Source organism: Ylistrum balloti, unplaced genomic scaffold (assembly GCF_031769215.1).
Source record: "Ylistrum balloti isolate Yb309-2 unplaced genomic scaffold, AGI_CSIRO_Ybal_v1 Utg369874, whole genome shotgun sequence".
Taxonomy (NCBI): Eukaryota; Metazoa; Mollusca; class Bivalvia; order Pectinida; family Pectinidae; genus Ylistrum; species Ylistrum balloti.
Window position 1 is genome coordinate 1,466,162 of NW_026782015.1, and position 17,926 is coordinate 1,484,087.

At 36.0% G+C, this 17,926-nt stretch overlaps 1 protein-coding gene and 1 long non-coding RNA gene across 2 annotated transcripts; one reads left to right on the forward strand and one right to left on the reverse strand.

Annotated features, from left to right (window-relative positions):
• The first annotated feature begins 378 nt into the window (after positions 1-378).
• On the forward strand, positions 379-10,343 carry LOC132546014 (pre-mRNA-splicing factor 38B-like). Its single transcript, XM_060209708.1, has 7 exons — positions 379-448; positions 1,801-2,008; positions 2,388-2,456; positions 3,101-3,252; positions 3,570-3,630; positions 5,465-5,727; positions 5,861-10,343. Exons 2-7 carry the CDS (start codon positions 1,853-1,855, stop codon positions 6,306-6,308), a joined length of 1,149 nt encoding a protein of 382 aa, XP_060065691.1. The 5' UTR covers positions 379-448; positions 1,801-1,852; the 3' UTR covers positions 6,309-10,343.
• A 4,440-nt stretch (positions 10,344-14,783) lies between these two features.
• Positions 14,784-16,811, reverse strand: LOC132546111 (uncharacterized). Its single transcript, XR_009554062.1, has 4 exons — positions 16,744-16,811; positions 16,219-16,261; positions 15,773-15,838; positions 14,784-15,255 (listed from the first exon to the last, which is right to left on the reverse strand). It is a non-coding gene; the product is annotated as an uncharacterized LOC132546111 (long non-coding RNA).
• Between the last annotated feature and the right edge of the window lie 1,115 nt (positions 16,812-17,926).

Genomic DNA, 17,926 nt, shown 5'->3' on the forward strand with positions numbered 1-17,926 from the left:
GGAACTGAAAAAGAAACACAAAGCGTACCGGTGCCTGTAGTTAGGCATACATTTAGAGCAGCTGTACTGAAGTAAATGAGAGCATTCAGCATTTCAAATCATTGGGGTATATGTTTTCATAAAAATTACTTCACATCAATCATCCGTTTTTCACGTTCAGCATAACATATTAGGCATTTAGCATTTCCCATGAGGCGTTTAGCATAATAAATACAAAGAACTTTAATATAATGCATTTTGCATTTTGACATTTACTATAATGCATTTGCCATGTCTACCTGCTTTTCTTGTCTACCAGAGTTGTCGTTCCTTAGTTACCTTGTTGAAGTCGTCTCCCTTGTTTATTGCTTTTTCGTAGACGGCGCTGACAGCGTTTCTAGAACTTCCTGTAGTCGAAGGAGAACGAATTAGTTCGTTATAACAAAGTGGAAGATTAAACTTCATGAAGGTAAGTTTTTAATGGTATATTGGAGAGACGGAGACTTGAGTTATTGAAGTAGTAAATGAATGAGTCACAGCAGTTTTATAGACCCATTGTGCCCAAAATTTTCACCTGACGCATGACCTCATGATCGTTTTTTGATATGTGTTGCATTATCCATTCCGTGAAACAATTCAAATATTATATGGGTTTGAAACCTACTGCAAACATCTGAATAGTTGTAATATATTTAGAATATTCATTTTATTGGGAATTTTGGTCAGGACAGAAATTTAAAGAACTTTTAGGAAAACAAATTACTGTGAAGTTTGACTACTCGCTGGTTTTGAAGAAAGAAAGTCAGTGCGTAAGGATGAGAAATCCTTTCAAATTCTCACCAAGTCCAGAATAGCTTGGTGACAAATACATATATTTTCTAATTCCCAGCATCGTTAAACTCATGTTTGACTGTAATTATGTAGATCTTAAATTGGATCCACTGTAATTATTTAGCATTGTAAGGTTACTTTCGTTTGAAATATATTTTAAAAGAATGAAAATATGTCTCTATAATCCAGGTAGTGATTGGCAAACCCAGTGTTTACAATGCAGTGTCAACATACATAAAACATTAATGCTACCTCAGAAAGTTGCTTCGCAGTTTAACTTTGATAAAGCCTTTGAATAATTATGGACATTCAAGTTGAAATTTCTATTGATATTTAATTCAAAAGAATTTAACAAAAAATTATATAAAAATTGCTGCTGTACACAAAATTGATATATAGTGTCTCAAGAATGAGATTTTAATTTGAACATAATATTAATGATATAAATGTTAATTAATTGTTGTAATTGGTTACAATTGTTAAATACAATGGATCTTATCTTTATCATTTTCAGAAACATTTCTGCAAAATTTCTTAATTGCATTAACAAGTCATAATCATTAGACTCTTATAGGAGTAAAAGATATGAGTAATACACAACTAATCAGATGAGAGTCTGACATCTCATTATCTTCTGTTGATCACTTCAATAAAAAGTGTCTTGAGATAGGAAGTTTTCATACATAAAAGGTTAATATAGTGAGTTTCCATAAAGAAAAAGGAAGAACATTTTGAAAGTCCTATTGTCATTGGACTAACTTGGGATAAACACAAGATGCCAAACGATGTCATATGTTGAACTGTTAGTCAGCTGAACATTACAACAATCTTGAAAACATTCTTAAGGACTTGACTTGTATTAGATTGTTGTAATGATATCAGTTTTTATCAAATTGATAAATTCCAATGGCAAATGTAATAAAACAGGCTTTTCAACATACATGACCATGTACAAATGTAGGTTTGTAATTTATATAAACTATTTTACAGGTAACAGATTGTTTTATACACCTGTGAGAGAACTACTTGACCAACTAGGACCATGCCACCCAACAATCCATTGCCTATCTGGGGCAATGAAAAGACCATGAACATGAACCCACTGATATTAACAAATATACAGTCTTCTCCTTACTTCAAGGTCAACTTGTATGAACTGAAGACATACCATGAAGTTATTGATGAAATTTACTATAGAGTAAGTCATTATTGTATTGTAGATCCTGTTGTGTTGAGGGCATAACTTGTGAATATGTAAACAACAGTTATCAATGGCTCTAGTTTTACATTTAAAGATAATTAAAATTATTGACTACACTAGCTTTAGCTAATATATGTATATGATATCAATGGACATGTGTTACTGTATTACAGTAAAATAAAAGTGGTCACTGTAGCTATGTTCGTTGTATATTTGTATAAAATACTCTGTTGAAAACTGTTTTCATGATCAGTAGTTGGTTTCGATAAATGGAGTACAAGTGTATAACTTAATTAGTTGCTTAGTTGAAGAACTAAGCAAACAGGGAGTCAATTGTCAAACTCTGAACATGAAGAACAAAATTGGTCTATTTCAGGTGGAGCATTTAGAGCCTTGGGAAAGAGGCAGCAGGAAGACAGCAGGGCAGACTGGCATGTGTGGAGGGGTAGGTACATCAACAGTTTCTGATGCCCTGTTCACAAATATGATGTAAATATAGCAAATATTAAAAATGCTGACAGTATTACAGCTGTTTGCAAGGACGTAATAGTAGATGTTGTCATCAATATTTGTATGCACAGCGATGAAAAGTAGAAATAGAATATGTGTAATAAAGCAGTATTAGAAACATTGTATGAGCAGAATGGGTAGTGTCCAGTGAGTGTAAGTGATCAATACTATGTTGGAATGATCAATATAAGTAAAAGGTATGGGCTGGATGGATAGTGTCTAGTGTGTACTAGTATGTAGCATGCCTATAACTAATGTATCGTACCTGTATTGGAGTGATCTATATATGTACGTTGTACAGACTGGATGACTAGAGTCTGGTGTGTACTAGTGTACAATAACCTGTAACTAATGCATCTTACCTGTATTGGAGTGATCTATATAGGTATGTTATACAGATTGGATGGCTAAGTTTGGTGTGTACTAGTATACAATACCTGTAATTAATGTATTGTACCTGTATTGGAGTGATCTATATAGGTATGTTGTACAGACTGGATGGCTAGAGTCTGGTGTGTACTAGTGTACAATACCTGTAACTAATGTATTGTACCTGTATTGGATTGATCTGTTTTATAGGTACGAGGTGTAGGAGCTGGAGGGATAGTATCCAGTGCTTATTGTCTGCTGTACAAGCTGTTTACATTGAGATTGACACGTAAACAGGTGACAGGACTTATCACACACCAGGATTCTCCTTTCATACGTGGCCTGGGATTTATGTACATCAGGTGAGACTGATATTATGTTGTATCAACTGGCACCCTGTGTTGTCATACTCTCCTCCTGGGTTAATTACACGTCATAAACCAGTTTTCTGTTGATAAATTTAAATTTTCTTTAACATCGCAGAATGGTCACACTACAAGCTGTATTTATCAAGTGAATTTTAGAGGATTCATGAACTTACCATTGTACTCAAAGGATAAAATCTGTAAACATTCTACTTCAGTAACATAATTTGACATCCCGTGATTTCCTGTGGATAGGTAGAAATTGTCAGTTAGAATTTTAATTGTTTCATCAGAGAAGTATTATTAAATTACAGATACACACAGGACCCTAAAGAGCTTTGGGACTGGTATGAACCATACTTGGAAGATGAGGAGGTATGTTAAACACAAACACACACCCCTCCCCATCAAAGTCCAGGCCGCTCAAGCCTATTTTCTGGAACTTATGATATGCAATAATACTGTTAAAAGAATCATAGAAACTTTTATCTTTTATCAATGTGTGAATAAATGCCAAATAAGATGCATCTTTTGAAACAGTGATTTCTTATCTATATATCGTCACTTGATAATTTGATAGAAAGTAAAGTTTTTAACTGATCAAGAAATTTCTGTTTACATAAGTGAAGTGAGTAAGGTAATGCCCCTCCCCCTTCCCCCCCACACACATGAGGATCCTCTGGCTGACTGGAGGCTTTTGTATAGTGGTGAGTATAGTACCCCGCACTTTGTACTTATAACAAAATTTTAGTGATAATGATACTCTTGTGTCACTGCCTATGAATGTGTATTATCATACCAATTTCTTTTTATGTTCAGGAAGTACAACTAAAACCATATTCTTGTGTAAATCCTTGAGCTTACATCAATGTTTATTAGAGAAGAGCAACTCCTTCAAATGAAAAAGATCTCAGAAAGTGTTTTCTAATGCAAATTTAAAGGTAAACTTGAGCATTTGTAAGAAATGACTGACGATGCCTTCACTATAGACTTTGTTTTGTATTACTGCAGGGTGTTGCTCTAGATCCCGATGAGGGCTGGTCTCACGATAGCAAGTTCGCCAATTCACCGTGGATTGACCTTTGACCTCTGACTTGAGGTTATAATAACATGCATACACACACAAAATCACCTTAATCATATCACCAATTATCTACAGACAACAAAAAATCACTTTGTTGAAATTAACTATTACATATTTTATATGAATGTGGTATGAAAACATGCAGTATGTAGTAAAAACACATCTCAGTCCAAAGTTAATGTTCTGTTGTTTGAATTATACACTGTCTGTGCTCACTCCGTTTCAACTTTCAATAAATCATAACATTTGGTAAATCACACCTTTTGGTAATTGATACTGTGAAAAATGGAGTTTGTCATTGATATTTATAAACAAATACATTGTGTTGTGATTATGTTCAGAATAGACAAAATATCAAAGAAAGCTTTATACTTGTATAAAGTTGTTGGTGTGAGCTTGGACAGATTAGGTAATATCAATTGTTTGCAATAATTTACTGACTACCTAGGATTTTGTTTTTGCTTATTTATTCGAACCCAGTTACATTGAAATGCTTGATGAAATTCTTCAAATTAACCTAATTTTAGCTGAATCTGAAATCAACCATGATTCCGTAATAGGAGATAGTAATAAGAAATTTATTCTAGCACTGCTGAGGCTCAAACAAGTGATTTATTGCTCTCAAGGCAAGCACTTCTCCACTTCACTAAACGGGAAACCCCACAAGTCAAGGCTAATATGGAGACCTGTGCTCTTTCATACAAGAAAACGACAAATTACAGTGTAAAGTCAAAGAGTTTCTCATATGAAAGTAACAGAGAATAACAAGGCGTTTGGATAGGACTTTGATTTTACATGTGGACACATAACGATAAATCCATGTTCAAATTAATTGGGTTCGATTATTGCACAAACAAATTTTCTCTTTTTTTCTCTATATGTCAGTGGTTTGAAATGTATTTATGTAGTCAAGCATCTAGGAAATCTCGTAACTTCCTGCTGCCAGGAAGATTTACATGTCTGGCTCATGTGTTCTTAGTATAATATCATACAACAGATATTTACCTTTCAGCCCACTGGGACACTAGAGCAAACCCATTTAGTACAAGATAGCTAACATTTGTCCGAGTTTGTCACATGGTTCTGACATATTACTCATGTTTCACTTTTGGTCTCTCATTACAGGAAATAGATGTAAAGGCAGGTGGAGGTCATGTGATGCCAATCGGTGAAATGATTCGTCAGTGGATGACTAAGCTGGAATGGTACTCCACCTTGTTTCCGCGTATCCCTGTACCAGTACAAAAAGATCTTATGCAGAAGCTGAAGAATCATCAGTGGTCCTGTCCAGCAAAAGAGGAGGAAGAGCTAGTCACCACTCAGCCACAGCATATACCTGATGAGGAATTGAGCTTTGGGGAGGCAGAGAGAATGTCGCACAGACGAAGGTAGGTAGAGAGTAATGGGTAACCATTTCAGTCATTTGTTATAGTTTATACATTGTAAATGTCATCATTGAAAGGAAAAATGTCTATATCATTTTAGAAGGTAATTTATTTGTTTTGAATCTTTATGATATAGGTCTCCCGATAGAGGAACATCATCTCCACAATCACGCAGATCTCCACGACGATCACCTGTTCGACGATCACCCGTCCGACGATCACCTCATCGACGATCACCGGACCGACGTCGATCACCTCACTATAGGTCATCTCCTGATCATCGTAGACATTCACCAGATCATCATCGATCTAGGGGAAGGCGACCTTCACCTTCAAGAAGATCTGCACAATCAAGTGGGGGTGACTTTGCACGGGACCTGCAAAGAGAGCGTGAGAGACAGAAAAGGGCCAAGGACAGAGATACACGGCCAAGGAGTCGTGATCGCAAACGTTCACACAGTCGAGAACGGCACCTTAAAAAAAGTTCTAAACACTCACATCGTGATAGAAGATCAAGATCACGGAGTAAGGAACGACATCGAGACAGACATGGACGAGAAAGACACCGAAATGGAGATCTTTGATTATTTATTTCAGACTAATTTCATATGTTCATTAAGACATTTTCCATTGCAGTCAAATGATCATTTTCGAACCATGTAAAAATGTCATGATGATTCTTACCATAAAGACAGCTGTTGATTGTGAACTAGCTTGTTAATGTTACATGTACATAGACTTCCAATTCCCTTGTAAGTTTTTGCCATTGTACTACTTCATATAGTTGTTTTCTGTTGTCCACAGAATGTTCCTACTGACTTACTCCTATGACCAGAACTGGTACTACCAATGTAGAGTACAGATTACAACTTCATTTCTTGGTCTGTGCTTGTGTCACTGTCCAGGCATACAATTGATCAGGCACCTTTGATCATGGTACATCTCAGGACATTTTTATGATCTGTTATGATGATGTTTCTTATAATGACCATGTTTTGGAACATAAGACAGCTGTTAACAGTCACAAACTTCAGTTAGGTTTGCCTTTCAGTAGTTATGGCCTGTTATTCATTTTTCAATGATGAACACTTGTGATAAGACTAACTCTATATTACTAACTTTTACTTGTAACAGGTAAAATTTGTGGTCAGTGTATCTTGAAATAGAGAGTTTAATTGTTTAACGTGGTCAAGCTGAAGTCATGCCTATCCACCAGATAGACAGTAAAAGTACTGAAATCAGTTGGCGCAAGTCTCATGTATCAGATATGAGCAGTTACAGTGTTTTATAGCTTATTAAAAATAACTTTCTTACAGGTAAGTAATTCTAAATAAGTTTGCTTTCTTACAGGTAAGTAACCTAAAATTACTTCGCTTTCTTTAATGGTTTTTAGTTGAAATGAAGTACAATGGCAAAAACTCAGACGGGGAAAAGTTATAGATACTGTCACATGACCATAATCAGGTAATCATTATTTTGTGATATGATGTCAGTAGTACCACATACCTAGTAATATGAAAATGACTAATATTTTTACAGAAAAAAATAAAATGTTTGAGGACTAAAAAATCTTCTGACATATGGAGGCATGAATGTTGCCTCATTACACCTGAAGTGTGTAACATATTTAACGTAGCAAGGATTATGTGATGTTGATATGTCATATCAGCCAATCAGTAGTATAATGTATGCCTTATATTGTAATGCAGATGTTGTGTCTAAGGGACTAAAAAGTTCAATAAATTTACTGGTGTTGGTGCATTTGTAGTTACATGCAGACATAACAACACTGCATTCAAAAGCAAATATTTTAAATTGTCAATATAGTATGTAAAATTTTGAGATGTTTTTCTCTGTTTATGTAGGTAAGTGACTTTGGCAATATATGAAAATTGTAGTTTACTAAACAGAGACATGTATTAGATCTGTGGGTGAAAAGAGTACAACAGTAGAAATACCTTTACAATTTATCAGGTGAAAATAGAGCATTGGTACCAGAAAGTATCATGAACATATTTACAACATGATCTGCTTTTTTTATTTGCCTTGTTTATTTTTAGTAAGAGGGATTACATTTAAGGTAAAGTTTTATACATTATTGTAATGATAGTTATTTCAAGAGAATTGCTCTGATTTACACAAAGTGTAATGTAAATTTTTGTCAAAACATTACTTCACAGAGTAAATAGAAGGTTTCCAGCATTATACAAATAGACCTTAGTGGATATAATATTTATAGAGTAAGGAGAAAGGTTTCTGGAAAAGAATTCTCTGCTTTTGAATATTTATCATTTCATCAACCAAGTGTATGAAAGTTGAGGATGTTCATCTACGAGGGCATGCTTGTGTGATAGTTTGTTTTTATAAGGGTGTGTTTGTGTATAGATGTGCTTGTAGGAGAGTGTGCTTGTGTGATGATGTTTACTATTTAGTGTCATGTGTGTCTGGAAGTTAAACTTTTAGGATTATGCTCGGTTGATGGAACCAAATACTTAAGTGAATCACTGACTTAATTTAAGTTAATTTGCATATGTGTTTTGATTTTAAGTTGTGCTGTATAAGTAAACTGGGAACTTTTTAAACTTGCCATCTTTAGATTGTTAGCTTTTTAACTCGTCCAACATTTGTGGTCAGTCGTCTGCATGAAAAACAATGTTATCCCTACTAAGACTAAGTACTAGATGGAGCTTCCTCAAATTTCATGTGTCGTTGCCCCTTGGTCCCTAGAAATATACTTTTGATTTGGGACTGATCTGGAAACAAAATATTTGACAGGTGGCCATCTTGGATTCTGACTGTGAAAGTTTGTGATCACTGTTTCTTGAGAAGTACTGAAAGGATCTTTCTCAAATTTCATATGTAGGGTCTCTTGGTCCCTTGCTGTGGCTTTCTGACTATGGGACTGATCAGGAAAATAAAAAGGCCAACACTTGACCTTCTTGGATTTTGCCCTGAGAGATTTGATTATCACTTTTCAAATTTCGTGTCAGTAAGAGCAAAAACAGAAGAAAGAAGGGAACAAGATAAAACTTTTAAAGAGCAAATAAAAATGGGTGCCAAAACCTCTCTTGGATCTCCTGTTTAAGCTTGTTGTAGAAATTCCATTTGAGCTGGTTTGTTTTGTGAATGTCCTGTGGTTTCCGTATAGCACATATGATATTGTAATAACAAAATGTTTATAGCTTCGATATGTTGCGCATAACAATACACAAACTTTCATTCAATTATTTTCAATATAATACACTTGTTGTTAGTAATGTTTAAGTAACTTAAAAGTCAACTACAATACAACAAAGTATAGGAACAAGATGCCAATGTGAAGTGTATTTGAAATATTAATAAAAAATTGGAAAAAAAAACCAAACGGATTATGATAGAAGTCTTTCTTGCTTGCTATAGGGAATGTTTAAAATCATGCATGGCAATGCAATCAGGAGGCAATATCTTTAACAACTGGTGTGAGCATGTATAATTAATGTATTGAAATAACAGAAATATTGAACTAAAGGCTAACACCAAAATACATACTATGTCATTATGAAGTGTATAACTTGTGACTACCTCACTAGATATCATGCGAGGTTTGTCTCATGCTATTTCAGATCTCAACTTCCTGAGAAAGCAAACCAACCCAGGTAGGGGTAAAATCATGCACCTTGGATGTTTCCTCAAGATTGCATTTGTCTGACATTCTAGCAGCTCTCACAGCCTCCATAAATTGTGATTAATTTTACACTATATGTATATATGGGTATCATTACCTGGGACCAGCTGTAGTGATGACCTAAAATTGAAGTCATGGTTACATACGACTAAAGACTGACTGTATTGATGACCTTGGATGGCAGTCATAATTACCTGTGATGACCCTAGACTGAATGTAGTGATGACCTGAAATGGAAGTCATGGTTACATTTGATGACCCTAGACTGACTGTTGTGATGACCTGAAATGGAAGTCATGGTTACATATGATGACCCTAGACTGACTGTTGTGATGACCTGAAATGGAAGTCATGGTTACATATGATGACCCTAGACTGTTGTGATGAACTTGGATGAAAGTCATGAGTACATATGATGACCCTAGACTGACTGCAGTGATGAACTTAGATGGAAGTCATGGTTACATATGATGACCCTAGACTGACTAGTGATGATCTTGGATGGTAGGCAGTCCTGGTTACATATGATGACCCTAGACTGACTGTTGTGATGACCTTGGATGGAAATCATGGTTACATGTGATGACTCTACATTGGCTGTAGCAATGCCTAGAGTTTCCAGTCCTGTTACATCTAAGATCAGTTGTTGATATGACCTCAGATTAAGATAAGGTTACCTAAATACCAGTATCAGTGTGATGACTTAAAGAGAGTGGATCTATTTGTCACTTTCTTGTTAATTTTACTTCATTATTATTTTAGTTGTTGAGTGTGAGAAAGAATGAAAAATGTTCTTTTACTCCAGATTGATGCAGTAGTCACTGTCAACATCTTCTCATTAGCAGAAAATTTATATTGTATACAAGTAAGAGTGATGATGATGTATTGAATTACCATAATGTCGAAATATACATTGTTCATTGTGTTGTTCACAATTAAACATCATCTTGTTTTATACTCTAGATTCTCTCATTTTATTTCTATGAAATGGTAAGGTGCCATATAAAGTTTTCTGTTTGTTCACATTTCAAATATAATTAAGTCAATTTCACGATGATCGTTTGCACAGAGGAAAGTGCTTTCAAGTCCAACATTTAAATTATTAAGTCAGATTTAGAATTTGTGAACAAAAATGAGTACAGTACATGGCAGTATTATGTCCCTGTTTGTATAAACAAGTACTAGATGTCCCACCATCTCACTGTCTGTATTGACTGTAGTACTAGATGTCCCACCATCTCACTGTCTGTATTGACTGTAGTACTAGATGTCCCACCATCTCACTGTCTGTATTGACTGTAGTACAAGATGTCCCACCATCTCACGGTCTGTATTGACTGTAGTACTAGATGTCCCACCATCTCACTGTCTGTATTGACTGTAGTACTAGATGTCCCACCATCTCACTGTCTGTATTGACTGTAGTACTAGATGCCCCACCATCTCACTGTCTGTATAACTAGATGTCCCACCATCTCACTGTCTGTATTGACTGTAGTACTAGCTGTCCCACCATCTCACTGTCTGTATTGACTGTAGTACTAGATGTCCCATCGTGTCACTGTCTGTATTGACTAGTTCTAGATGTCCCACCATCTCGCTGTCTGTATTGACAGTAGTACTAGCTGTCCCACCATCTCACTGTCTGTATTGACTGTAGTACTAGATGTCCCACCATCTCGCTGTCTGTATTGACAGTAGTACTAGCTGTCCCACCATCTCACTGTCTGTATTGACTGTAGTACAAGATGTCCCACCATCTCACGGTCTGTATTGACTGTAGTACAAGATGTCCCACCATCTCACTGTCTGTATTGACTAGTTCTAGATGTCCCACCATCTCACTCTGTATTGACTTCAGTACTAGATGCCCCACCATCTCACTGTCTGTATTGACTGTAATACTAGCTGTCCCACCATCTCACTGTCTGTATTGACTGTATAACTAGATGTCCCACCATCTCACTGTCTGTATTGACTGTAGTACTAGATGTCCCACCATCTCACTGTCTGTATTGACTGTAGTACTAGCTGTCCCACCATCTCACTGTCTGTATTGACTGTATAACTAGATGTCCCACCATCTCACTGTCTGTATTGACTGTAGTACTAGATGTCCCACCATCTCACTGTCTGTATTGACTGTAGTACTAGATGCCCCACCATCTCACTGTCTGTATTGACTGAAGTACTAGATGTCCCACCATCTCACTGTCTGTATTGACTAGTACTAGATGTCCCACCATCTCACTGTCTGTATTGACTGTAGTACTAGCTGTCCCACCATCTCACTGTCTGTATTGACTGTAGTACTAGATGTCCCACCATCTCACTGGCTGTATTGACTGTAGTACTAGATGTCCCACCATCTCACTGTCTGTATTGACTGTAGTACTAGATGTCCCACCATCTCACTGGCTGTATTGACTTTAGTACTAGATGCCCCACCATCTCACTGGCTGTATTGACTGTAGTACTAGATGCCCCACCATCTCACTGTCTGTATAACTAGATGTCCCACCATCTCACGGTCTGTATTGACTTTAGTACTAGATGTCCCACCATCTCAATGGCTGTATTGACTGTAGTACTAGATGTCCCACCATCTCACAGTCTGTATTGACTGTAGTACTAGATGTCCCACCATCTCATTGTCTGTATTGACTGTAGTACTAGATGTTGCTCCATCTCACCGACTGTATTACTAGATGTTCCACCATCTCACTGTCTGTATTGACTGAAGTACTAGATGTCCCACCATCTCACTGTCTGTATTGACTGTAGTACTAGATGTCCCACCATCTCATTGTCTGTATTGACTGTAGTACTAGATGTTGCTCCATCTCACCGACTGTATTACTAGATGTTCCACCATCTCACTGTCTGTATTGACTGTAGTACTAGATGTCCCACCATCTCACTGTCTGTATTGACTGTAGTACTAGCTATCCCACTGTGTCACTGTCTGTATTGACTAGTACTAGATGTCTCACCATCTCACTGGCTGTATTGACTGTAGTACTAGATGTCCCAACATCTCACGGTCTGTATTGACTTTAGTACTAGATGTCCCACCATCTCACTGTCTGTATTGACTGTAGTACTAGATGCCCCACCATCTCACTGTCTGTATTGACTGTAGCACTAGATGTCCCACCATCTCACTGTCTGTATTGACTGTAGCACTAGATGTCCCACCATCTCACTGTCTGTATTGACTGTAGCACTAGATGTCCCACCATCTCACTGTCTGTATTGACTGTAGCACTAGATGTCCCACCATCTCACTGTCTGTATTGACAGTATTACTAGATGTCCCACCATCTCACTGTCTGTATTGACTGTAGCACTAGATGTCCTACCATCTCACTGTCTATTGACTGTAGCACTAGATGTCCCACCATCTCACTGTCTGTATTGACTGTAGCACTAGATGTCCCACCATCTCACTGTCTGTATTGACTGTATTACTAGATGTCCTACTATTTAAATCAATACAAAGAGGCAGTTGGACATCTAGTACTTCAGTCATTTAAATGGTGGTACATCAAGTTCTACAGTTAATCATATAATGAGACATCAAATACTAGTCAAGTACCCAGATTGGATGTCCAGTTCTACAGTTAATTTTGTGGGGTTTCTTTTTCATTCTAATTTCCCAGAGTTATTGCCCTTCGTTTTCACTCTGTCAGTACAGGAAAAGCAGCACTTTGATGTAATCCAGAAATTATCGCAGGAAAACCCAGAGAATGGTATAGCAATAAGCTTGACAGCCAATGGTGGAGAATGGTGTTTTTTATTGATCTTGAATTATGTATGACTATAATCTACAGTGGCACTTCCCACCTGCATCAATGCTTGAAAGATCCAACACTTGTAAACTTAATAATTCATCAGCACCCGACACACCCAATGACTCCACACAGAATTAATAACACACTGCAGTCTTGGTAGTGTTGAAAAATCCATTGTTAGTAAACTGTGTGTTAATTTTTAAATGGTATGTTGAAATTGTGATCAAAAAAGGTTTTTATACAATAGTTTTGGCCATTTCCATAATTTTGATAATTTCAAACTCTCAGTCCTTTGTTTTCAATTCTATCATTTTCTGATAGATTATTATATCCACTGTATTTATACCATTTTTTAAATACTTGGAAGCATGAATTTTGCCCAGTCAATGAAACATCATGTACCTTTTATCCAGCATCAGGCAGATTCTACATACAATAGTGAATCCCTAACCCTTAACATATTGTTGAAACAGTGTAAATGTAAATACATGACAATTCTGTTTGAGGCCAAAACATAATCAAGCAACAGATTTCAATTACACAATTTTTTTTTGGATGTAGAAAAATTTAACTCCCATTTTCATGCAAGAAATCAGCAGTGGCTTGTGAAAATGTAGCCTGCCTTAATGTTACCCTGTTTGTAAGGAATGAGATTCCCAAAGAAGCCTATTTCTTCATCTAAGAGAGGAATGATTATTTTTATCATACCCTTCTGAATTTCTACATAAGTAATGACATTGACTATCAAAATGCTTGTCATTGTTTATATCATCTCACAAGTCAGATACAACTGCCCATGACAAAAGGAATTTTCATCCAGGTTAAATTCCATGGATATCAGTACTGTTGATACCTTTGAAGATTTTGAAACAGTAATATATTAATACTCTTTACATATGATGTGCAATGACCACATTTGATAACACCTAACAGGACAGCGATTGACTGAAGTCTCCAATCAATCTCATCCTTGTCATTGTGATAAGTTGCTACTTTTACATTTTCTACAAGCCTAAAACCAGAGATCCCAGAGACAAGTGTATGTGCCCACTGTTTGGTGTTTAAAAAGTATATTTTCTCTTCTTTCTGTTTTTGCCATTGATTATATGGAATTTGCTTTCAAATCTCTTTTGGTGATGCCCTTGGCACCGTTTGTATAATTTTGAATGTCCACCACCTAGGATGCTACCAGTCAAAATTAGCAATAACTAGCAAGTAATTGGTATCAAAGTCAATTTTGCCCTGCCATTGTACAACTTGGTATGCTTACCACCTAACTATGCTTCCATTCAAATTATGTTTGATTACAATCCATGATTAAGAAGGTTCTAATTAGTGATTATGAAGTTTCTATGCTGTTGCAGCTATCCACTGGTCCACTATGAGGAAGAATATCAACTAAATGAAATATCACTTATATTTTCACACCATAAAAACTTTAAATTTCACTGGAAAAAATGCAACAACATGACAAATCTTTAGGAACTGATGACAAATCACAGATGCAGTGCGATTTGAACAGCTCACCATCTGATATGGTAGGCTAAGATAAAACCAAGTAAAAGAAATAATAATAATAAAAAAGACATTTTACTACAGCGTCTTTTGTTATTAAAGTTTTATTACACACATCTTCATTCTAAGTTTGACAATATGTCATTCCAAGACAGGAGTATTTCTGCAACGGATTCCGTTGATAAATATGAGTTGGATTTTTGCTATGTTAATGACTTTAAATTTTTAATATGTTGAGGCAATTCATGAAAAGATGCAGGTTAATATCCAGATCTTTATTTTTTAAATGAATAAAAATCTACAATTCATAAATTATCTACAGTCAATAAAAACATATATTACTAAAGTTCAGTATAAAACACCCGCCTCAGTCAACAAGAAAGACAACAGATGAATGAACAGTAATGGCTGGATGATGACAAGGCATTGAGGTGACATGGTGCTAGCTTCACTTCTTTGCTGCTTTCTTTCCCTTTACTGCCTTTTTTGCTGCCTTCTTTGCTCCTTTCTTTGCTGCTTTCTTTGCAGGGGCTGCCTTCTTTGTGGCTTTTTTCACACCTTCATAAAAGATAAATTCATACTCATTTGAGTTGTTAAAAATGATATTTTTTCGTCTTTACTTTTTACCTATCGTGGAAGAAGCACAAGCGTACACCTTTTTGATAGTAACTTTCAAACAGAACATTTACTATGAAAAATGACAAATTTGTTGTACAGGAATTCCTAAATAACTAATTGTTTTGTACAGAGTAAATGGAAGCTATCAAATACACCAAAGATTAAATACAAATATACCTGATGCTGAAAACCTTATTGTGATACTAAAATTGATATATGCTTATTACTCATTAATAAAGCAGTTTATAGAAAGTGGGTTTACTGAAAGCTTAAGTATTATCTATATTGCTATATGGGCTTTGACTTACAAGGTATGCAGTATGTCCCATTTTACTAATGCTACATTACACATAAAGCTTAAAAATTTCCAATATTTTACATCTGCTCTTGAGTATCAAATCAGATCAGAATCCATAACACTAAGTAACACTATTTTGCTAATAGTTTATGAACATACCTCCTTTCTTCACACCCTTCTTTGGCTTGGCCGCGGCCTTCTTTGCGGGAGACTTTGCTGCTGCTGCTGTTGAAAACAAATAAAATGAATCATTCAGTTTCACAGTATAATTACAACTCATTTTCATTTACTTCCGTTAAACATTCTTTCATCAAGATGTTATCAAGAAATCATCAAAAGTAGTTTTCATCATCAAGAAAAGTACATCCTATAAGCAACAACTGTCAACCGAGAAATGTAGGTCTTCTAGCTACGTATGGCTACAAATACCGTTCATGTATAAATTTACTGTTAAGGTGGTGTGTTTTACACTTTAAAGACTATACGATCACGACGCACCTACCACAAACTAAAACAGAAACGATACTAAAACTTGCAAACATTGACAAATTCAATTTCCATATGATTTATGCAATAAAATACGGTTTTCTGAAAATTTCTCTTACCTTTCCTTGCTGCCATTTTGAGCTTTTAAAAACTTTCAAGTTGCTGAAAAATAATGTAATAGAAAATTAACAAAATAATTTAGATACGGCATTCAAAGTCGCATGATATGTTGTAACTGGTCTAGGCCTAACTGTCAAGCAGCCATGTTTGTTTTGATAACGCCATTGATGCAGTGCCTTTTCGCGATGTTATTTTGTCACCGATTTCTTCTTCTTCTGTAATATGTATTGAATTAATCACTTAAAGTAATGCCAGTAAAATGAACATGAAATATACATCCATGCAGAATTTTCATCACTTTAAAACAGTAAATGAGCAATATGGTAACAGGCAAGCAAACTTAAGGCTCTCGACTCGTCAAAAACATAACCCGACATGACCCCTAAAAACCGAGCAAGACTTTTTTTAGCATATAATACCAAAAAGTCTAATACAAACACTAAAACATATATTTTTCAAAATAAACTTCATCGGAGACAACTTATCCATAGCTTTTTCAGTCAAGAAAAACTGTAATTACATACCAAGAAGACTTGTTTGTGCAACGGTAAACTTGCAAACCCGGGAGTAATTTTCAAGTGACGCTAACGGTTCAGAGCAGGACAGAGAATGAAAGCCGCGTACCTTAAATTTGACCAATCAAAAAAGATTTTACAACACACTAAAATGTTCTAACCAATCGAATATGTTGTTATAGCATTTCGGAAGACGCGCACGTTCTGACACGCCCTTTGACATCGAACGCCATTGGTGGATCAATATGCGCCAAAAATAGCCATCTTTGTTTACATCGACAGCGTGGACGGGACTTCTAGGTCATGTCATGGGTCATTTACCCCACTACGGAAAATTACCGCAGGCGAAAAAACGACGCGACTTGCTTTAAGAGGTCAATCACTCATCTTATCGATCAAGTCTTAGTATAATGAAGGAAAGTGCGAACTTACATGGGTAAAATCTACGACACGTGTTTTCACAGCAAACTGATCTTTTTTCTACTGCCTTTCGGCTAGAGCTGGAGATCTAGCAGATATTTGCCGATGGGTATTTTATTTATCATTTATGTTTAAAAAACACGTAGGCGAGTTTGTGGTTATGTCTGTGATGACCAGGGACATATGTCCTATGTAAATTATGTATGACATTGCTTTTAAAATATGAAATCAAAACATTCTAGTCAACTTCAGTTTAGCGATATGATCATTGTACTGTAGTGATCCTAATGATGAATTGCGATCATATTTTTTTCCAGTTTGATTTGCAATCTTGGGATATGTCGGAAATACCTCAACATATATTAATATAACATTAAACAAACGTTTTGAACCCAAGTGTATTACAATTCATTCTCTTCACATGAACATATAAAACAACACACCTGACCTCGACAAACGATTATCACCGTGTTTGCCAAGCTAGGCAGTCGATTCACGGATTTCGATTATCGCTTGTGATATTATGATTACGGATATCACCGTGGTCGTCGATAAAGGCAGATATCTTCTAAATAATCGTCGTGGTCTCCAGTTATTGATGATTATTGTTGTCTCCGTCCAAGACAGACAATCGATTATCATCAAGCCTGACTATACATTAGAATTCCGTGAAGACATAAAGGGTATTCATCCTCATCTGCAAATGCGTTGCCACATATATTTCTGCTGCATTCGGTAGTTTCGGAAAATATATGTATTTTTTAGCGCATGC